Here is a 23,522-nt window from a genome sequence, read left to right on the forward strand (position 1 = left end):
CTGATCACACTCAGAAAGTACCACACTGCTTGCCAGGCTGCTGAGACCTTGTTCCACACGTGTCAACACAGCTACAGATGTGTCCTCTCTAATCTTCCACAGCACCTTTGAAGCAAAGGCAAAGGAAGAAGTCCGATAACAACCTCCCAGCAAAGGAAAACACCAGTCACTGTGGTTGCATACAGGTCACTGATCTCCCTCCTCAAACTCCAACAACTTTTCATCCTCAAGAGTTTTTGTGCTGCAGCCTTGTCATCAGACATTAGATTGCCACTGTGTGATCCATCAAAATCTACACCTGTAAGCTGAGCAGCAGTAAGAAATCACTGGCTCATGTCACTGGCTCTTCCATTCATGCTTCACTGACCAGCAGCTCATGTCAATGAACACCACAAGTATGTTTCTTTTAAGCTTCAAAGCAAAGAGTCACACATACACAATTCTTTTTGTTTTTGCAAAGAAATTTGTATTTGACCTGCCAAGGGAGGGAACAGCACAATGAAGCTGTAAGGATTCTAAAGGAATTTTTTTTTACTGGCTTTGAAACACCATTTGGAACTGATCCAAATGATGTCATAGAAACTTCAAGCTGTTTTTATCACACTGAGGGACTACATTTTTTGTAGTAGTCAATTATAGAATAAAATACATTTTCAATATATGCAAGCTTCCTTCAGACATCCCTTTTTGTCATGATACCCCTCCCTCCCCAAATCCAAACAACAAAAAAAGGTAAAAATATGACTAGATCTCAGATTTAATTCATACTTTTATTCATAATCAAATTCAGAAGTTAAAAAGGGAAGATATCTTGAGATCCTGTCTTGCCTCTAGGTACCCATCTCATACTTCTAAAAAAATCCAACACTTCACAAAATCCCTATGTAAGATGACAAACATTTACTATCTATAAGGCATTTAAACATCCTTGTGGAGCTCTAACCCTTTTACTGGCCAACTTGATGTTAGGTGCTTGTATTTTACCTTTCTGTTAAAGAACTTAAATCAGTCAATACCTCAAGCTTTCAATTAAAAACATTTTTAAAATGTATGCAAGACCCACACTTGTAAAACTGTGGTGGTCAAACTATTTTTTTTTTTTTTAATATCATCAAACAGATCCAGATCAGCTATATACACCTCAGCTGGAGAATGGAACTGGGTTTTTACCAGTTTCTTATGGAATGCTTCTTCAATTCTGATCTGGGATAAGTCCTACTTATGCAGCAAATCAGAAGAAACAGATTTGAATGACACTTTCAAATATGTGGCTCAGCATGCTGTGCTTGTTTAGGAGCTGTAGTAAAAGCAGAAAGAGTATTTTCACAGGTTTCTTAGCTCAGCTTTAGAAAAGGTACAGAGGTCTTTAAAATGTAATGTAGCAGTAGTACCAGGAAACCAAGAACACAACACCGCAGTCGCAGGCGTACAGCAGCAGAAGCACAGAGGCCACAGTTTGGCTCAGACAGTGGGAAGAGGAGGAGCTGCATTACAGAGCAGGCACCAGAGCCTCTCCAAACACCACTTGCAGAAAAAGCCTCAAGACAGACAATGCCAAGACCATGAACAGTCTTTACTTCTATCAGTTGTTTCACAGCACAATGAGACACAGCACAAAGTTTGTACAGCGGGATCTGCAGACAGTTTAAAAACAGGCAATTATCTTTAATAAAAAGCATCGAGTCTGAATGAAAAGAATATAAAGACAAACAATACTGAAGCTAATGATCACCTTGCTTGCTTTTGATTGTCGAAGAAGTCCAAGACTTCTCATAGTGCCTTTAATGTTCTCCACACCACCTTCTCCAGACACCCTAGTTAGTGTAAAGCTTAATGTGCCCCAACTCATACGTGTAGTAGGTTTCACAACCTTTTCCTCATGCTCTCAAACTCTGCTTACGTGTGGGGAGGTGCAACAACTGTCATCATACAATATTCTGATTCACAAAGAAGCAGCACAAGTGTTGTACATAATTTAATTTGCACTTCTGTATATAAATGTTTACTATTGCACACTATTGCAGCACTTAAAAACATCTAATTATTTGCAAAAATTAGTAAAATACTTTAAAGGATTTAAAAATAAGGGTTTTAATGCAACTGACAAGATAATAAAAAAAGCAATTTACTTAATGAGATACAATCCTTTATGTTGGAAATGAAAGTTACATACAACTAGAGTACAATTAAAATATACCATATAGTTCAACACTTAATTCCTCAAATGTGTAAAATTAACAAGCTTCTACTGTCATAGATATACAATTTTTCCATATTGTGAAAAGGATTTTTCAAATTAAATACAGGTAACATAATATTCTGTAGTTATATTTCATGACTGTGTTTAAATGAGAGGGTTGTATAATACTCACATTGTCAAATGTACTCACTAATGCCTTGGAAATTGCACACTTCCCCTCCTTTTCCAAAATAGAATCTCATTTCCATACTGAAGTCTATTATGCCATATTGGAAAAGTGTTTTACTTTCTAACAGGATTTTCATAAAATTAAAAAATAGCATAATATCATGGCATTATGATGACTTTTCCACTTATGCCCATGTAGAATTTAATCTGGATATCAGACAGACACGTCAGAACCAATTTCCTAGACTTTTGTCTTATTGTACACGCAAGATGAATGATTACAGTATTTTACAGAACAGAAAAATATCTGAACCTTTCTAGAACTAGAAATGTAATGATTAAAAATTAAAATCATAACAGAATCAAATTGTGATCTCCAACATTTATTAAAATCTTTTAAAGTTCATAAACGACAACAAAGTTACTGTAGAATTTATCGCATACAGCTAGCATACAGCAGCATGTCCTTGGTCTAAATGAAATACAAAAGATTTTAACATTTTCATACAAAGGATTTCTTTAAATTTATTAATGTGACGATATATCTTTGTTACATAAAATTTGCTACAGCAAAGTATCTTATACTTTTCTTGCATGTATGTAAATATGGGTGGACAAAGACTGCATTCAGTGTCAGCCTCCTAATGACGTTGTGCAAAAATGCTCAACAACCTAAACAGACAGAACATTGGGTGGTATGTTTCATACTCTTTTGTAAAATGTCTACAAAGGCCTTTCTTTTAGGAGCGTCGTACAGATTAAAAGGAAGGACTGCCAGCTGTTTATTTCCACTGGCATTCAAACAAATCCAATGGCTATGTATCATTATAGCTCATTTCTTTAAAAAAACAATTCATCCTTGTATGCATGTAAATTTATCATAAAACATGAGTCTAGTTTTAACTTTTAGATGTGCTGTTTAAGACAGGTCACTGAGACAGCCAGAACCAAGTGTACAAATAAAACTACTATGAATAAGTTTAAAAGCAACCCCGAAAAAAAGTGCTGAGCCGCTGATTATTAACATTGAAATAAATGTGTAAAAGTGCCCAAAGCTAGCACATGGTAGCAATACCTTTTAAGTCAGTTGGTGAGAGTATACAAAACATAATTAAACCCAAATACTTGTATCTGTGTGACCATACATTCTGATTGATTGAAAGAAAGTAGGTTAGAAATGAAGACACAACGCAACTAAAATAAACTCAGCTGTTGCAGTTTTTAAACTTGATCTTTTCTTCATGAATGAAGTGCTGTAATTAAAAAGAAAATGATTGTAGCAGTACTCCATCCTCAGTTTACTAATATAGTATACCAGAATAAAAACTTGGCAATAACCTCTTATTCTTAACAGCTAACAAAAAATAACCGTGTTCATCCAGCGATGCATCTAGAACATTATTTTGCATTTGCTAAACCATTTGTTTTTCATAGCTAATGGCAGAGCGCATTTTGCTTTTTGTGGCATGATGGTTTTTATTCTAATGGATGCCTTTTTTAATCAAAAAAGGCTTGAAGCAAGGAATACTTTGGAAGCCAAAACACTGGCTACTTTTAAAAAATTAAGGAAAAAAAATAAAAGAAGAAAAAGTGAATCAAAATGAATTCTCTACAGTACTGACCAAAACTTCCTATAAGAGTTTAGGGTTCTTGATCTTAAACAAGCCATTTCACACCTGCCAACTGAAATGCTGGTAAGTTGACTTGGTTTAATATGGTCCAAAATCCAGACCAGATGGAATTACTCCCTCTCATGAGACTGTAAGCTTTCCATGGTACAGTCTGGTTATGGCAACTTGCCTACTGCCTAGGTGGGAAATACAAAGGAAGAAGGCAGTGACAAAAACTGCAGGGATGTAGAAAACCAAGGCACGGGGTCTAGCTACTGTCCCCTACTTAAGCCATCCAATTGATTCTACTGAATTTTGGTCAGCCTCCAGGAAGAAATGTTTTTAAGTTAATTTAGCAGACATTTATATGGCGATAAATACTACCTTCAAAAATGCTAAAAATGTTGGCTAGGTTTAGTCTGAGCTACTAAAAAATTATTATAAATTGTAGCATCAGACACAAGACAGACATGAATTATTGGCTGGCACAGACTAGAAGCAACATTTATCTTTCACTTCAGTCTAAATCACACTAGCCGCAACACCTTCCATTTCACTCACACAAATAATACATTATTCAAAATAAAATGGAGCATTCTTGGGTAAAAAACTACTTCATTTCAAAGGGGGAAAATGAACAATACACAGAAACAAAGAACGACAGAAACCAAAGTTAAGTAGGAAAGTGGTCTATTATTCTGTGTTACTGCACAAACAGTGCTTGCTTAATTGTGCCTAGTTAGAAGGGTTGGTGCAAACTGCACACATGGAAGATGGCAATAAAGACCTCAGTCAGCTTTGTGGAATGAAGTAACTAGGTAACTGTTTTGACATATGATGGTCTCAGCTCCACCTCATCTGTTAACAGAGTGCAAAGATCCCAATGTGAGCCCTGATGTCATCTTGTCCTCTTACTCCTACTAAAAATCAGCAAATTCTTTTGCACATTTTTCTGTTAGAGAAGCACGAATATCTTCTTCTTCATAGTCATCAAAGTTGCTGGTATCTCCAGGACCTCTGCACTTTGGTATGAATGGAGCTTCTACCTGTATTGGTAAGAGACACAAAAAGGCACGTGAAATGTTATTGGCCAAATACCAATAGATTTAACACTAATAATGAGCACAGCAATACTCCCATTACTTCTCAGGTCGTGCCAAGAAATCAGGTATTACAGGTTTAAGCTGTGGCACATAAACAAAACTAACCTAAGAAGGCACAGGCTTAATGTGTGAATCTAAATTGAAAAAGAGTAATCTCTTGCTGACAGACATCATTAAAAAATTACTTCCACCTCAAAACAAAGATTAGTCCTCTCCTTGCATAAGTGATCCTGCTCCTTCCAGCTCCTTAGCACAGGACATGGAGTACATTGATTGCCACCACCACTATACAAAAATCTTAGGAAAGTTTGGAATGTCTCTCCCTCCTACTTAATAACAATCTTCTATTTCAAAATAAAAACTAACCTAATACAGGTGGAAAAGAATTTGTTCTGCATCTCTTATGACATTCCTCCTAGAACCTAAGTGAGAAGTGAAAGCCTCCTCCAAACTAGGCCACAATGAGACACAAACAATGACTTGAAAGAGTCCCTCAAAGACTGTCCCGTAAGGTAAGCAGAATTACAGCAAAACTATGCAGGTGGTGCAAATTTAAACCTGGAAACACAAAGTAATCAGATAAGTATCTCTCTCCCAAACAACTCAAGGAGTAAGTGTGCCAGAGGCATAATGGTGGGGAGGCAATGAAACAGGGCAGGCACAGTTCCAGCTGAGGCAGAGGATCACACCACACTGTGCCCCCAGGTAGATTGCTGATGGTGGGGGTGTGTCATGTGTAGATCAGTAAATTAAAGAGGTACAGCACAGACTAACACAAATTAAACTCCACGCTGTGGGCAATACCATTATACACTGCCAAGACATAACAGTAACTTGTGCATTTGTGTGAAATTGTCACGTGCATGTATTTTATTCTAAAAATAAGATACATGTTTCAGTGTTTTAGCTGTGTTTCAGTGATTTAGCCTGAGTGAATACACAGCCTGTGTACATACCTAGCCTACAAAGCCACACATCACCATTATATGAATTCTGTCTCTTCTTAAACTGATTTTTAGTTATTCTCTTACAACAAAACTCAGAGCACAGAAAATATCTCATTTATTGCTTGAACTTTAGAACACTTTCCAATAAGATACGTCATACCTTTTCCTATTATCTTCACTATGGAAATTGCTAAAAAGAGATTGCAGGAGATAACACTGTTTTTTAGTGGAAACACCTGTTCGGCCCTAAGTACAATCATTTTATCAGGCAGTGTGTTAATAAATATGGAAATACACAAAGAAAGGAAGACTTGATGGTATATCATGCAAGGGGTGAGTAACTGGCTCACAGGTGGGGCACAAAAGGTTACAGGATGACTTATGACTGGTGACCTGTCACTAGTAGGGTTTTGTAGGGCTCAATCCTTGGCCCTGTGCTCGAATGTCTTCATAAATTATTTGGACACAGAAGTGGAAGGGACACTAACTAAGTTCATAGATGACAGAAAACTGGGAGGAGCTTTTGACTCTGTGGAGGGAGGCCCTGCAGAGAGACTGTCTAATCTGAGGACTGGGCAATCAGGAAGTGTATGAAATTCAGCATTGGATTCTGCACCTGGGATGATGCTACCCTGGATGTAGGGACAGACTGAGGGATGAGAGGCTGGAGAGCAGCTGTGGGAAGGAACCTGGGGGTCCTGGTTAATGGCAAGTTGAGCCAGCAGTTGCCCTGGCAGCCAGCAGGGCCAGCTGTGTCCTGGGGACATCAGGAACAGCATGGCCAGCCGGGCAAGGGAGGGGATTGTCCTGCTCTGCTCTGGGGCAGCCTCACCTCGAGTGCTGGGGGCAGTTTGGGTGCTATAATGTACGACAGACATTAAACTGTTAGAAATATTTGCAAAGAAGGGCAACAAAAGTGGTCAAAGGCCTTGAGGGGAAGCTGTGTGAGGAGGGGCTGAGGGCCCTGGGTCTGTTCAGCCTGGAGGAGACTGAGGGCAGAGCTCACTGCAGTCACAACTTCCTCGGGAGGGGAAGGGGAGCGGCAGGCACCGATCTCTGCTCTGTGGTGACAGTGACAGGAGCCGAGGGAATGGCCTGAAGCTGAGTTGGGAGGTTTAGATTGGATATCAGAAGTTTCTTCACCAGAGGGTGGCTGGGCACTGGAACAGCACCAGCCTGACAAGAGTTCAAGAAGTTTGGAAAACGCTCTCAGACACATGGTTAGACTCCTGGGGTGTCCTGTGCAGGGCCCAGAATTGGATTTGATGATCCTTGTGAGTCCCTTCCAACTCAGCATATTTTGTGATTCTGTATCCAAAATATTAAGTAACTGACTGGATTACTTATGACTATAGCATTAAAAAAAAAAAAAAATTCATTCATATGACATAAGCTGCTAAGGAACACTACATTTATTCAGGAGAATACATGCTGTGGTAACAGCCACTGTGAAAAACCAGTATAAGCCTAAGGTTTATTGCTGCATTTCTGTGACTACTAGAATGATATTACAATCCATGCTGTTGTTTCAGACCCTCAGTATTACAGTATTTATTCTTTATAATTAGAAGCTTCAAACTTAACTTGGTATCAGTTTTCACAACCCTTTAAATCTAGTAATAGCTATTCTGACTCTACTATTTCTTAACATTTAAAAATATTTCTTATTTCTGTGAAAGTAATTCACTACAGCAGTACACTAGCAATGCTAAGAATATTTAGCACAGTATTAAAACACTGTTAATATTATGGGGCCTGGGTGTTCCAAACAGAGTACTGGCAAATGAATCTCAGTGCATATATATCTGCCTTACAATGAGGCATTAAGAAAGTGAAGAACAGATAATTAGAATTCCACAATGGGGAATATTTTCTTAAAAATATCTATACTTAATGCAAGGAATATAGGATGCATTAATTGTACCCTGTCTTCTAGTAATTAATACATTAGTGAATAATTCAACAACTGTACTGTCAGATTGTGTAGCCAAACAACCAGTTTCTTTTTATAAACTATTGTTAGTATTTAGGTTTGGCCCTTAAAATACCGCTCTAACAGCAGTGAGTTCATGCCTCTATAGTCAGACTGTTAGCATTTCAAATTCAAACCAATTTCTTTAAATATTATTGCTTATCTCTAGCTTTCTTTACAGAGGCAGCAGGTTGCTTTAGGAGAAAAAAGAAAAGCTGTAGCTTTGCTTGAGATTCTCCACACTGAAGCACAGTCTGAGTGCTAAGAGCTGCCTGGAAAGGAAAACAAATTCATTTCTGCTGTGGAAGAGTATTTATAGATGCCACTATAGCAGGGGTTAAAAAAAAGTGAGAGAGGCAGGAGATGCCTCATCCTGAGATAATCCAGAAATAGACTAAGGCACGACATGTGTGTTAAAGGGAACGTGAACATATACAGAGGTCCAGAATAAAATACCCAGAAGAAACAAACATAATTCAATCAATACATATCCTTTAGATTCTTAAAAGATTAAAGTACTTTTACTCTTTCTCAATTTAAAGTCACAGATCTAGGAAATAAAAAATAAACACAATAATTAGAAATTTCAATTCAATCCCTTTAAGACCTGTAATAGTTTTTATCAGAAAGGGTCTTACCTTTCTCTGATAAATGGCAATCCAATCTGTAGTTGCAAACCACTTGTGATTCTTTATGTCATTTACACCATTCTTGAGATTTCCATATCGTTTGGTCAAATCTACCTGGAGTAAATTTCTTAGAAGATCCTTTAGGTCTGAACTGAAGTGTGATGGGAACCTCACCTAAAATGATACATCCTCAACATTAAAAAACATGATACAAATTTGATTCTTTCCCCTGTGAGGGCAAACAACTTCATACAAAGGGAAACAGTGGGGCAATTTTCTATCTTTCTTCTAAAACCAAATCAAGCAGGAATGCATGAAGGGATGATTATTGTTGCACATGTATTTCTGTTTCACAAAGTCTTTATCAGTAGCATTACATTGCCCATCTACTGTTTCTTGAACTGGAAGTTTCTAGGGGGCAAGATATTAATTTAATATAACTGTGATCTAAAAGCTATGCTTAACTTGGTGTTTTAACAACAAATCATCTCAAGACTTTCTCAGCTATTTTCTTGGTATAAATTTTTAGATTCTATTTTATATATAAATATAAATATATATATATACAGACACAGAGGAGACATAGTATATAGCATATACACAGCATATAAATACATAGATATGCTCTGAAATAACTGTACTTCAGCAATCATATATGAAAAGTCAATCTGGAACTTTTTGCTGTACTGCAATCTGTTTCTGATAACTAAATGCACCAACATCAGAAGCCTTACATAACAGCACTATTTGAAGATAGCACACTAGTGACTTGCAATTCATTCAAACCTGGCTAAAGGATATTTGAAGATGGTTCGTGGGATGTAATTACAAAGGGTTTTGCTAATAAATGATCTACTGACACCATTTGAGATGGCAGAGGGAAGGAAGGGGAAAAGAACAGGCAGAAAGCTGTATTTGTCATCCTCATAGTCTCAGTGTTTGACACTCCAATATTGAGCTGATCAGTTATGATGTAAATACAGATCATGCAATAACTTGACATAAAAACATTTCAAAAAATCAAGATGTCAAATTATCAAGGACCCTGCTTCAGTTTACCTATCAATATAGTTCTACTGTAGATTATAAGAAATTCACAGGTTTAATGACTATAATACCTAGACCACGGAGAAGTAAGGAAATATTGACTCAAATTTTTAAGTGGAGAACTAAGCAAATGAGGTAGAATAAATGAAAGACCCCAGGTTATAAAGAACTGCTAGCTGAGGACTGAATTACAGTTTCCAGAGTTGATGTCCAGTGATGTTTCTGCTGTAGTCCATCCATGGACTCAGTAAAAAAGGTAGATGACCTTTTACAGATGTCAAGCCAATTAGATAAAACCACAAAAAATGCCCAACATTTTGTTTTTAGTTTAGAAGAAAAGGATTTCTTTAAAATATGTCTTTGCAAATTAATTCCCATATATTCATGGACACACCTGAAGGTTCACAAAATTAAAACCTTTTAAAGAGCAACCAGCAACCACCTTCTTTATTAAGTAAGAATCAAGCTCAGTGCAGTGCACCAGAGGCCTACTGAGGTACTGCCCTCGATTAGAATTACAGAGGCACCTGAGATGCAGCACTGTGTGTGTCTATGTAGGGGCAAGGAAGAAAACAACTCCAACAAATTAAGTGAGTACAAAGAATCAACACTGTCTGGCAGGAGAAACAACAGAATGACTACATTTTGATGCTATCCAGCACACTAAGCAATATTAATGAAAAATAAAAGGGAAACATTGGAAACACTTTTCAAAAAATTTATATAACAATGAAAACCAAACAGAATGTTAGACAGGTCTAGCTGTAAGACTGTGGAAGTAAAGAGACCTACTGGGAATGATGGAAACCTCTCAGGGCTTCTCAAAAATGGCAAAAAAATTACAGAAAACAGTTAGGCAAATTAAGCACACAGTTAAGTCGTTAATAGTCGTTGGATCACTTTAATCCAAGCATAAAAGAATAGAATACCAAAATGTCTGTAAATTTAGTAACTTGCATTTTAAATTTGAAGGCAGGGAACAGATTTTTATAACTTTTGATTTTCAAGTAACAATGCTTGTACTTATGAAATGTACATTACAAACTTCTCCTATGTCCTTTTTAAATTGCTCACTGTCTAGTGGCCAGTGAATTCTGCATCTTCTCCACCAAAAACCAGGTTCTATAGAAACAACTGCATTTGTGAAAACACCTTTATAGCCTTAACTCACCTTTCCAGACACAATCTTCTCGTAAATTTGAATGGGCTGATCTGCAAAGAATGGGGGATATCCAGCTGCCATTTCATAGATTAACACTCCTAATGCCCACCAATCCACTGCCTTGTTGTAACCCTGAATAAAATGAAAAATGGCACTGTTAGTACAGTTTCTAACACAGGTTAAGATTTTCAGTATATGTCTATATATTTATAGAATACAAAGAAAGCAAATATATTATTGCTTGTTTTATGCAGAACTTATAACCTGACTCCAACCAAACTGGCACTCACAGATTCCAACAGCAATACAGTTAAAGCCTAAGACAGAGATGATAGTGAAACAGTGATGGAAATAAAGCATTTTGCACACATTCCTGTGCTGAGTGTCAGGGATTTCTTTACACTCCTATTACAAGACTCCCTAAATGACAGAAATGGGCACAACCTATTCATTTATTTGAAATCAAAACAATCTTGTTACAGACTGATAAGTCTTCAAAGCTTAGGGAAATTTCATTCTAACAACATATATAACAATACATGCTGTATTGTACACTGTCACCATTTTCTTTGATTATTCACATTTTGGAACATTCAGTTTCATATGTAGTTAATCAGCTACAAGAGCTTTAAAGTTCAGTTAATTAGCTGTTAAGAGTGATTTATGATCTGATTTTAAAAGCTTGAACCTTAAATCATTAGTAGGTCCTATTCAATGTTATGAAAGACAAAGAAACTGCCAAACCCATCCATTTCATATATGTTCTCTGAGATTTTTTACAAAGCTCAGGGCTCAGACTCACACTTTCAGGAAAATCTATTTTGAAGACATTGTAGTAGATGCATTGCAATTTCTTTTGCTGTTTTAGCTGCACAGGGGAAAAAAACCATGCAAACAACAAATATTTTTTCCCTAAACAGAAGTATTTTTTGTTCATTTTTGACAATCTGCAGAGGGTATTTAATTAAAGCACATGTTAAATGTGTAATTTAACATTATGAACTATGATTTCTTTATAGTGTAAGCAGTTCTATATTTTCCATTTGCAAAACATACAGTGCTACAGTTAAAGAGCTGTAGGATGAATAATACTTTTTTAAAGATGGAACACTTAGTGCAAGTAGTAGACAAACAGATCTACAGTCAGCTTAGACTGCATGAACTTTAGGTGTAAAACAGTGGATTGCCATGCTTGATTTGATATCAACTACCTTAGACCTGAAGCTCTGCAACTAGTTATGTAATAACTACTGATTCATCCCATCCGCAGTTCTTGTTACCTTTGGAGTTCTTGTTCTAGTGTGTTAACACTTCAGAATGTAATCACTCAGATCTCTTGTTCTGATAGGGATGTTAGTTAAATAACCTAATTACAGGTTTTTAAAATCTCTTTGCCCCTCACAAGTTATGTTGCAAGCATGAAGAAAGTTTGGTACAGTTAAGTGAAAATTCCTTATTTGACGTAAGTTTTGGCATACTAAATGAATATTTACAATGCAATGACTTAATTTTGTGTCATTTGTAAAGAATTGACTAGTCAAGATTTAATTTTGGGAAGCATCAGCAATTGTTTATCCCTCAGAGCCTGATAATTGGGTCAGAAGTTTTAACTACATCAAATACAAGGCTGAGTAACAAGACAAAGTACCTTGCTGAGAATTATTTCAGGTGCCAGGTATTCTGGAGTCCCACATAACGTCCAAGTTCTGCCTTTTACTCTTTTTGCAAAGCCAAAGTCCGTGACCTGTCATCAGAAGAAATAAACTGTCTGTAAGTGCATTGCTACAAAGAAATTTAAAATTAAGTACTTTAGAAATATTTTGGAAAGCCATTTTTTACAGGGGAAAAGTTTATTTCTCAAATCACGTGGTATCATATAGTCAGATGAACCTTTATTAGTCAGTCCTCCTGGTACTTCTAAGTCAGATAAATAGGTCTCATGATAAAATTAATAAAGAACACAAAATATGTATTATCACTCTGACATCAGCTTCTATTTATAATTTAAAAATCAGTGGAAACTATGGCTTATTAATCTTTCACAGGTACTGCAATTACATTAATAGTTATACTTTTTAACATGAGAGTGTTTGGAATGCTGGAAATTTGAAGAATATAAACAAGATATTTATCTTTTCCTTTAGTTTCCTTTAGTTAAACAAATAAATGAATCACAAAGAAGGGTCAATATATCCCCCAGTCTTGTAAATTTAGAATGTTATTTCTTAAGTGTATAAAGGTCATATGTAAAATTAGTGTGGGAATAAGATGACGTAGAAGAGGTCTTCCAGTAACTTCTGATTCTGAGTATCTTTGAAAGCACCACAGAGTCAAGTTTGTTTATTTGAGGTCTGGGAGGAAAATTTAACAATAATTCTATTTACAAATGGTAAGTACTTGGACATATAAATTCTTCATTTCACTTGTCATGTTTTCTACAGGAAGTTTTCAGAACTCTGCAAGCAATATCATACTGTTTTTGTTTTTTCCTGGACCATATTGTGGAATACATACAGAACCCAGGTAATTACATGTGAAATTCTGGGAGCAATTTCAAGCTACCAAGTCTATACTTGTTTCTTCTGTTTCCTCCTTCTTGGTTTCAATTTTAAACCATTCCTTGAGAAAACATACTGTACCAAATGAGAATCGCTGCTAATTATACAATCACTCGTGCTGATGTTGCTGTACATTAATGCGACAACTAAAGAAGCCAAACTCCAAACTACCAAGGCAGCTTTTCTTAATTTTTGACAGAAACAACAGCATCAGCAGCTGAAACTGAATGGAGTGGGTGACATGGTGACTGGAGAGACCTGCTTCATCAGCAAAGAACAGTTTCTGTGTTTTGGAATGCACATCAGTCTATGTGAGAAGATTACACCGCAGACACAGGAAAAACCGTAATGGCTTTAAAATGCAAAAAGAAAATGAAGCTGGAGCTGCAGCATCAACATATGAACTCAAACCTCCCTCTGCCACCATCACAAAAACATACTGTTGCACAGAGAGAGCTGCCAGTGGTGGAGTAAGCCGGTCACAGTAAATGGAGCAAACCAGCTGTACCTTAATGGTGCTCCACAGCTACATTAAAGGAGCTCTTCTCCCTACAGTGTTACCTTACACTCTATGCAAAAATATTTTACACTTATAAACAAGGTAAGATATGAATCCTTTACACTTCTCGCAAACATTTTTATTATGTATTTTCTTGTTTAGATTCTGCTGTGACAAAAGGTGACACAATGAGGGAAGAAGAACTTCCTTTTAAGGACTGCACAGCCTTGCAGAGTGCTTGTTGCTGCACTCTGCCTTCCCATTTGCCATTTAGCTAAAAACATAAGAGCTAAGAGGAAGATGAGAAGGTGCCACAAGAGGCTGTTGTAAAACCAAAGCTGTCACTTGAGCACTGCAGTGCTGATCTCAACTCAGCTCCCACTCCAGCTATGCTGGGAAGGCTAGGACTCTCCAAGGGTGGGATACATCTAATGGACATTAAGTACTGTCATGTCAGGGTTAATATCTGAGCTGGTTTTCCTAAACTACTTATACAGACAGTGCAGAGAAACAGACATTTTAGGGCACCTTTCATCTTGTTCTAGGGCAGACGTATAAAATAGGTCAGATGAACAGAACCATGTAATCACCTACTTCTCACCACAGACCCCAAGGGAAATCCTGACAACTGGCTCAACTGCAGACAGCTCTACTGAGTGCACTTAATTTTAGTCAGAGGAAGTACAACCCAAGGGTTTTAACCATTACTAGACAGTAGGGCATTTGAATGCTCCACACAAACATGCTAACAGACCATTTATTCTAAACACATTTTCTCACATTACCTAAATCTACACTGCAAGACAAAACTTCACTCCCTATATATATAAAGAATACTATACCTGGATGTATCCTTGTTGATCAATTAAAAGATTTTCAGGCTTTAGATCTCTGTAGATGAGGTCTAATGAATGGAGGTACTCAAATGTTAGCACTATCTGAGCTGCATAAAACCGTGCATGTGGTTCACTGTGAAGAATTAAAAGAATATTAAGTACCCCAATGCTACACTAAGGTACCAAAACAACCACCTAACTGTCAGAGGTAGACATATTAAGTATCTTTTAACTGGTTCTTTAATGGTGCAACAAGAAAAAGTAAAAGCAAACATTTTCAGAATTGACACATGCATTCCGTAAATTTAAGTCTTGCAGCTAAAATACATATGCAAATCAAGATGTACTTATCCCACAGTGCAGAGCTTTGACTTCAAATTTTACTTTTAGAAACTACCATGAATTTCAGCGACAATATACATAGGAATTCCAAGATTCTACCATGTACAGATCACAAATGCCTGTATTAACTCAATGAAAAATAATTTAATAATTACTTAAAAATTAATAATTTAGTGGACTAATTTAAGTCCACTAAATGAGAGGTAAAGTAAATGCACTTAATCCTTCAGAATTTTTTCTTCTATGCTAACAAGTTTTATAAAACCCTCTTCCCAAATCATCAAATTAAGTCTTTTTAAAGGAACAGTGTCTTCAATACTCTTACCTGAACCTTCCGATTCTTCTTAGATGTGAAAACATTTCTCCACCAGGAACATACTCCATTACCATGTATAAATTAGAATTGTCCTAAGGAAATTAAGGAGACAAGTATACACATACAAATACACATTAGGCATGCCATAGTCTACAACTCCCATGTGGAGTACATTTTATTAATGAATGGAAATGAAAAACTGTAGCCATCCAATGACATTGACAGATATAAAGCAACGTCTGTAGAAATTCTTGAAAAACTGCAAAAGAACCAGCATCTATTTCAAGAAATCCCTTTTAAAGCAGATCTGAATAAAGATAATTAGTGAGGTTCAAACACAGACTGGTGTATAAGAGACCTGATGGAGAGAGGGTAAGACGCCTACTACAAGTCAAGACCTTGAACTCTTCAGTGTTTGAAACTGACAGCTTGAGGTATTGTCTCCACAGCCCCTGCCCCAAACCTCAAACGATTAAGGCAGAACATGCCTACTCATTTAAAATTAAAAAAAAACAAACCATCACATCTCACTCTATAAACTAGAAAGCTTCTCAGTTTCTTTACAGACTAACTAATATGTACTGTCATGAAATTAGAAGCTAAGCTCAAAGTTCCTTCCTTCATGGTTAAAGCTGTCATTAAGACTTGCCTCAGGTATAAATCTCAAGCAAAAAGATATGCAGAACAATTACAAATTTACCATTCTGTATATTGGTATAAAAAGACACGCTTTGGTATCTCTCCAAGATGAAATGATGCCTAAAAGCTCCCTTGTTGTACAAAATCTAGTTTCCATCCAAGAGAAGAGAAAACTCTGAGGAGTTTAATTTAATTTCATTTTCTTTTTTTATTTGGAGATATCCTTTCAATCATTACCTGATGAACTGGATATATGAAGTGTACACGAGTGCACTCCACTCCTACTCAAGCCCTGGCAACAGTGCCAAATGAAGCATCTTTGAAAACAAAAATACTTGAACTATTGTACAATAAAAGTTATGTATTTTAATATCTGAAGTGTAAGCATGCACTTCCCTGAAACCCAACAACTACTTTGAAAGTAATGACTACCTTAAAAGAATACTCCAGTTTAACAAGGAAAGGGAAGTTCACTGCTTGTAATATTCTCTTCTCATTCAGTGTGTGTTCTATCTGCTTCAGTTTGACGACCTAGGAGAGAAAAAACAATCTTCAGTTTAAGTCTGATATTTTATAGTTCTTGATAAACTTTTTAGCGTTAAACAATAAGTTGAAAGCAAGCTTGTAACTTTACAAAAAATGAAAAACCTTATGGATTCCTAGTACAATAGCAGAAGCAAGAAAGGATTAAAAAGTCTAATAACATTTTTAAGAGTAACACTTGTGTAATATGGTTGGCAGACAACTCTACAAATACTGTTTCTTCCTACTTGCTGAGTGTAAGAGTCAGTAAGGAAAACCTCTCTGCATTTTCTATGAATTGCTTAGGTTTACCATACTTAGGTTGCCATACTTCCTCAGCACTTCAATAAAATACATTTGATCTTTGGACCCTTTGCTAAGAAAGGCAGGAAACTGTGGGACACACTAAATTATGAATTTTGTTACTTGTGAACAGAAGTAAATGGGCTTATGTTATACACAAGACTTATGTTATACAGCTCACATATTAGTGATAAAACCAAGGAAAAGACAAATTCAAAATCTCCATTTTTATGAGTAAGTTACTTCTTGTAATCCATTAAAATGTTAGGCTGCTAACAAGGCAGCAAGTGGCAGGTTTCTGATCACTGTTCTTTCTCAGCAATTAATAATTGGTTTCCTTGTGTTAGACCCCAACATTGCATAATGAATTCTATCCATTTTATTTAATCCTTATTGCACAATTTATCTATAACCCATTTTCAGAATGACATGATTTTCAATTTAGTTTTTTTTTCCTTGCTCCATAGGAAAAGAGAAGAAAACATACAAGAGTGATCAAAACAAGTCTGTTTTTATGTTTGGAAATGAAATCTAACTGCTATAAATAAGAGATAATCAAGATATTCCAACCCTGACTGAAATTGTATTTAAATTTAGATGCAAAAGGTAGTCCCTATAAAAGACTCACTACTGTTTTGAAATAAACATCATATAGAAGAAATAACGATTAAAAACATTACGCCTCCTTAGAATTCCAGATCTTTAGTGTGCAAATAAAGTTTTGCTCAAATCAACTCATTTGTAGGAAGTGTCTCCTTCATCCCTAAAAAGCTGGGGTGCTGGAATGATCTTGTTCATCCAAGCAAGAAAGCCAAGGCTCTTGTCTGTGAGGCTGCAATGCCAGACCAGACTTCAACCCTGTTCCTCCTGCATCTCCTCCCAGTGAGGTACTGGAGGGGGATGGAGCAATAGCCCAGGCTGAAGTTGCTGTTTAACACTTCAGAATGTCCAGCTGGGGCTTCAGACACAGCTTTGTTCACACTAAGCCCAGGCTCAGGGCAGTGTCAGCTTCCCATATACCAAACGGTGTCTGGGAACGGCAGATTCTCCAACAGCTTGTTTGTGTCCAAACTCTTGTTCATGATTTTTTTCTTTCCAAAAGCAATTATGTAATTAAACTAGGCAAGCCATGGCTTGTTACAGCCTTCCCAACTCAAGGCAGACAAAGGAATAACATCCCTACACAGAAAACTACTGGCTGCATCAACATCTATTACATTTTTTTTCATGTTTCATGAAACAAGCATGAGATAGGACAACAAAGACATACACTGGATGCTTTCCCTTTTTTCCAAGTAAAATGGAAATGAAAAATTATAGGCAGTCTGTCCATTGTCTAATTTCAGACATCTGTATGTTTTCTGTCATAAACAAAGAGATACAAACGTGTTCTCACCAAACCATCTCCTATTTTTTTAACAATTAATGGAAGCTACTAATATATTTCTATACACTAATATATTTCTAATAGAATACATAAATAAATAATTATGCTAAGTTGAAAAAGCAGGTATTTCATAAAGGAACACATCAAGACTTCTTATTATAGACAAAACGAGCTAATTTATGAACAGAAGACTGATGTGTGGATGCAAATGTCTTTATAATTCTGTGAATCATTTACTGCATGTCCACTGCAGTTGTTAAAAATGTGACCTTTTTGCTTTTTCCAGATAACTTTCCAATTCTGAGATGTAGCAACAAATTAACTTTTTTTTCAAAAAAAAATTGAGTATTTTTATGGCAGCTTTCTGAAGTAAGATGTTATTTCCTAAACTCCTCCAGTGATGAAAACTGAGCCATTCACAAAAAATGGTTCAAAGTAAAAAAAGCTGAAAATTGGAAATTTGGTAGTGGGCTCCTTGTGCAGCACGGGGATGCTCTGCCTGCAGGGTGCCACCAGCCATGCTGAGGTAATGCTGAGGTATATTTCCACATGGGTGGAAATGGCTGGACTGTCTTTATTTGTACTATGCTGGAATGCAATTTTAACTTAATTGGATTTTTTTAAGATACAAGTTAGACACCATTATTCTAGGAGAATGCATTAGATGCAAAAAATTGATCTTTCCTAAGTAAGTATAAAGTAAAATCGAGCTTTCCTAAGGAAAAAAAAATCATGTCAGATTTGACACAAAAAGATGTCAAAAGTTTTTGTTTGTCAGACCATTATAAAGCAGTCCTTCATTAAATGACCCACTATTCAAGGTCCAAGACCCCAATCACATGTAAAGAATACTGGAACTGAAACTTGGGCAAAACAGTTTGACTATGTCACTGTCAGTTCCATTACATAAAATTACTCAGAAATGTAATAATGCCTAAGTGCAGAAGTCCACACTGAGGCAACGCTGACTTTGAGTTTGTTAGTTGCTGATTATTAAGTTCTCTTTGCCAGATTAATATTGTCTTAATATGATCTTTGTTATACAGCACCAAAATTATGTATAGTGTATTACAAAATGAGAACAGCTCTTACATTGAGAACTTTGGAATCTACTAATCTAAATAATGCACTTTGAAAAACATGTCAAAACCATTAGAAACTACTTGTATTGATAAATTCTGTTAAAATACTTCTTCACATTCTGTAATTCTATACTATACAATTTAAAATTTGAATTTTATCAAATGACATTACTTACTTAATCTAAGAGTAATAAATTTCTGATCTAGGTAGTTTTGAACTATCCTGCAAAAGTTTATTTGTTTATTTGAACCATAGCACTACATTTTGCTTTTGCCAAAGAATATACAGGCCACCTTACAAAATCTAAGCAAAGAATTTATCCAATAACATTTTATTAATGCCTTGTACTTAGAGGCTACCTAGAGCCTCTTTAGCCTGTTAATGTTACTGGCCATTGTACAAAGTCTGCACAATCCCAACAACAGAACCTAGTGGCTAAAACAGAAAATAAAGCATTTAAATTATCACTGGTATCCAAGTGTGATAAGAAAAAGCACAGTATGTGCAACTCAGTTCAGCCACAGCTACCAGATCATCCACATCAAACTCTTCTGTAGCACAAAACCCACTATAAATTATACCAACCTTCTGTTTGTCCAGTATCTTCATAGCATAATACTGTTCTGTGGATTTATGTTTCACCATCATTACTCTCCCAAATGATCCTGTTCCAAGGGTTTTTTGCCGCTCAAAATCATCTAGGCCAGCAGTATTCTATACATAGAATATAATCACAGTATTTACAAACTAATACCAAAGACAATTTCAACTGGATGAATTCAGTTATGAAAACAGTTGAGTAATATTACATTTAACAAAGATAACTATAGCCAACTATACTGTTATAATTTGATACCTGTCAAGTTTTGAAAAGAGATTTTACATTGCACTCATTAAAGCAGAAGACTTAACTGAACTATATCAACATTTCTCTAATTTGTCCATACTGCTATCCATACATGTTTAGTAGGGAACATCTATCAGTAAACAGATCATGAATATAATATGCAGATAAATAATCCCTTTGTGCTTCATGAACAAGAATATTAGAACATACAAAAAATGCCAAGCTCTTGAGACAGTTCTACATGAGAGTTGTCTGAAGAGCACATCCCTGAGCACATTTTCTCAGACATTCATTGCCACAGCATCTCAAATATTGCTTTAGAACAAGAATCAACCTTCCCCAAAATCCCAAATTTTACAAGATTTCTCTCTAACAAGCTCCTTAACCTGTTCCCAAGCCCTATGCAGTAGTCTTAATACGCTTAATTCCACTTACTATCATGGAGGAAACTATTAACGTGGTAAATTGCAGATGTGCCAATGCTTCTGGTTATTAAAAAAAGCCAACTAAAAACATGCCAATAGATTTTGAGTCTTGTCATGTTGATTGTGAACATCATTCTCATATGAGAAAATGTTGTTCAGTGGGAGCACTTCATCAGCTCAGATCTGGAGAAGACCTGAGAATCTTTGTTGATAAACTTCAATGAAAAGTGACAAAACTGGCATTAAAACTGGCCAGCCAACTCCTTTACAAATTGCATTAAATTATTACTGTTTTCTGCACTACTCATTAGCAGACTGATAACTTACTGATAACGTTACCCAGAAAATACAATACAGAAAATTACTGAATGCTTAAATGATCAATACCTGAGGGGGGCTTTCCCATTTTCTTAAAAAGTCTTCTTTGGCTTTGGCTAGGAACTCTTTCACTGCAAATATACAAAAAAAGTACATTTTAATTAATATAATTCATTCTGGGTGCAACTGAGATGCTTTGTTAACAAAATACATAAACTTCATTATCAATTTCTTTCTTCAATTCATAATATGCTATTTTCACCATGGATGAAAGCAAGCATCAATGTCTCTAGAATTTCTACTGTATCTCCAGGTTATATCTAGGCTTTCTGGAGTAACTACATCATTCTACACAAATTACTTCAACTTTACCAGCTCTAATAGCTCACAATACTCTATAGGCAAGCAGGCTTTAAGGTGATGTTAGACATTCTTAATTCAGCTGGGAAAAAACCAAACACCTGCCATTTATAAATAGCCATTCCACAAAGATTGACTTATCTCTTTAAATAAATTGCATTTTCTTTCAGCTGCTTGAGTGTAATGTCAATCTCATTGCTTTTTCCCCTCATCACCTTTATTTAAAGGCTGTTTGCAAGCTCAAGGACCAAATGGACAGCATTACTGCAAGCAAAGACAAAGCACAGGGCTACAACAACACTGCACATTAGGCATGCCCACAGTCAGAGAATATGCAGTTTTAATATTGATTTTCCATTGAAATTGAAAGAATGTATAATGGCAAAGTTCTGGATGACTGTTTAAAATGTGCACCAACATATTTTGTTCAGATCATCTCTCAGCTGTTCTCTTTTTTTTGAGTATCAATGCTCAGCCAGATCAATGCGGATTACTTCATGCACACTCATTAATGGGAGGTGTTTCAGACATTGCTGTGGTTCTGAAAGAGTCACAGAATCAAGAAAATATCATACTGGTTGTGTGTTCTCTGAATCATTTCACATAATACAACATTAATAACAGTGGTTTTTCTGTACTGTGACGTTCTGCCACAAGCAATTGCTAAAAATACGCAGCAATATGCCAAGATTATTTTGGTCAACATCTAAAAATCTGTGGTTTAACAACTGTATTTTACATTCTGACTGTCAAAAAATTAGATTTATAACAGGTTGTAAACAAATCATTTGATGAATCAGAACTTCCCTGTACTTCTCAGTGAATACTAATGTTGACAAAGAAAACTTCAAAAATTCTCTTCTTATACTGGTACATTTCCAGCAGCACTAAAAACAACAGCAGTCCTGAAGAAGGCTGGTTTTGAGTGTTGGCTTTTTTTCCCTTTTCCCCCCTTCTTAGGTGTGTTATGGGACTTGATTATCACAAAACACTTAAAGGAGGTTTATGGTTCCCACTACCGCTGGCTCTGATGGAGTACTAAATAAAATGGAAATTTCGTAAAAGTTGTCAAAAGTTCTGGCTGATCTCAACAGTAGAAAAGTGTTTAAAGCATGATTTCCACTCAGCAATCTTATTTTAAGAGAAACAAGCAATATCACAGAGGAGGAGCATATTCAGCATTCTAAACTTATGGTTACGAAAATAACTAAAATCATAGTTTATATTAGAGAAACTGGTAAAGTAGTATTAAAACTAACTGAGAGGTAAAGATATTTTTGTGGCTAATCAGCAAAAAATGTTAACATATTTATCCTGTCGGTAGAAAATATTTTCTTTGTTTTTAAGTTATAGAGATTATTCATATAATGACTTTTATTATCCTAATTTGAAGATAGGACAGTATTTCCTGTGGCATGAAATAATTGTCAACACAAAAACTGGAAACTAGCAATGTCTAAATTCATGTTTGATGATCCTTCTTCCATTAGGAGAACAGAGATGACTTGATCAAGTGAGGAATACTGATATAGTTGTTCAAACATCAGTTTACGTCAAAGTAGCACAAATATTTTCTCTTAATGACAAAAAAAAAAAAAACGGGAAAATATTTAATATTACCAAAAAGCTGAGCCCTCAAACTTTAGTGGCTATAGCTTAGAAATGAACATTAACACTATATAACACAACCAAAACACAAAGAAATTGGTGTTGTTTTTCCATGTTATTACAGTACATATGTCTTAAATATCCCTCATGCCATCTCTCTTCATATAAATAAATATTTTAAGTTTCCACACATTTTGCATTGAAGTATGACTACTCAGTATTTATAAAAATATACAATGACATTTACAGTCATTTTTGTCTCTGTTCTACTCATGGAATAAAGAATGCTGTTTATGAACTAAATGTGATCCAGCTGGAAGCATTCAAATTGTGGATTTGTGAGAAAAATATCTCATTTCTAGAATACCACTAAGCCACAAGCTCTCCTGCAACAAAACTCCTACCTTGTTCTACTTTATTTTGGCCCTCTTTTCTTAGAAAGCAGCATAGAACATACATTTTCAAAATAAAGCTACCCAGTGGTAATAACTTATCTGAAAATCACTGTCCTTTAAATGCAGTTTCATGTTTTGTGCTCTGCTTTATTAAAATCAGCTTCTTCCTAATGAGAGAGTAGATTAAATTATGCCTGGTTCTCACTTTCAGAGGTCACCTGGGCTCCTATGCCTCAACACAATTCC

The 23,522-nt window shown here is 35.9% G+C and overlaps 1 protein-coding gene across 4 annotated transcripts in view; it reads right to left on the bottom strand.

Moving 5' to 3' along the window:
• Nucleotides 1-1,554: 1,554 nt before the first annotated feature.
• PRKACB (protein kinase cAMP-activated catalytic subunit beta) overlaps nucleotides 1,555-23,522 on the bottom strand; it is a 36,320-nt gene continuing 14,352 nt past the window's right edge. For all 4 annotated transcript variants that reach the window (XM_015636314.3, XM_015636317.3, XM_015636318.3 and 1 more), the window contains 9 exons: nucleotides 20,983-21,044; nucleotides 19,909-20,037; nucleotides 16,461-16,559; nucleotides 15,399-15,481; nucleotides 14,738-14,864; nucleotides 12,487-12,582; nucleotides 10,848-10,970; nucleotides 8,639-8,803; nucleotides 1,555-5,024 (listed from right to left, as the gene is read on the bottom strand). In XM_015636314.3, the coding sequence (XP_015491800.1) occupies nucleotides 4,899-5,024; nucleotides 8,639-8,803; nucleotides 10,848-10,970; nucleotides 12,487-12,582; nucleotides 14,738-14,864; nucleotides 15,399-15,481; nucleotides 16,461-16,559; nucleotides 19,909-20,037; nucleotides 20,983-21,044 (1,010 nt within the window). In that variant the 3' untranslated portion in view covers nucleotides 1,555-4,898. The remainder of the gene's footprint in view (nucleotides 5,025-8,638; nucleotides 8,804-10,847; nucleotides 10,971-12,486; nucleotides 12,583-14,737; nucleotides 14,865-15,398; nucleotides 15,482-16,460; nucleotides 16,560-19,908; nucleotides 20,038-20,982; nucleotides 21,045-23,522) is intronic.

Source organism: Parus major, chromosome 8 (assembly GCF_001522545.3).
Source record: "Parus major isolate Abel chromosome 8, Parus_major1.1, whole genome shotgun sequence".
NCBI lineage: Eukaryota > Metazoa > Chordata > Aves > Passeriformes > Paridae > Parus > Parus major.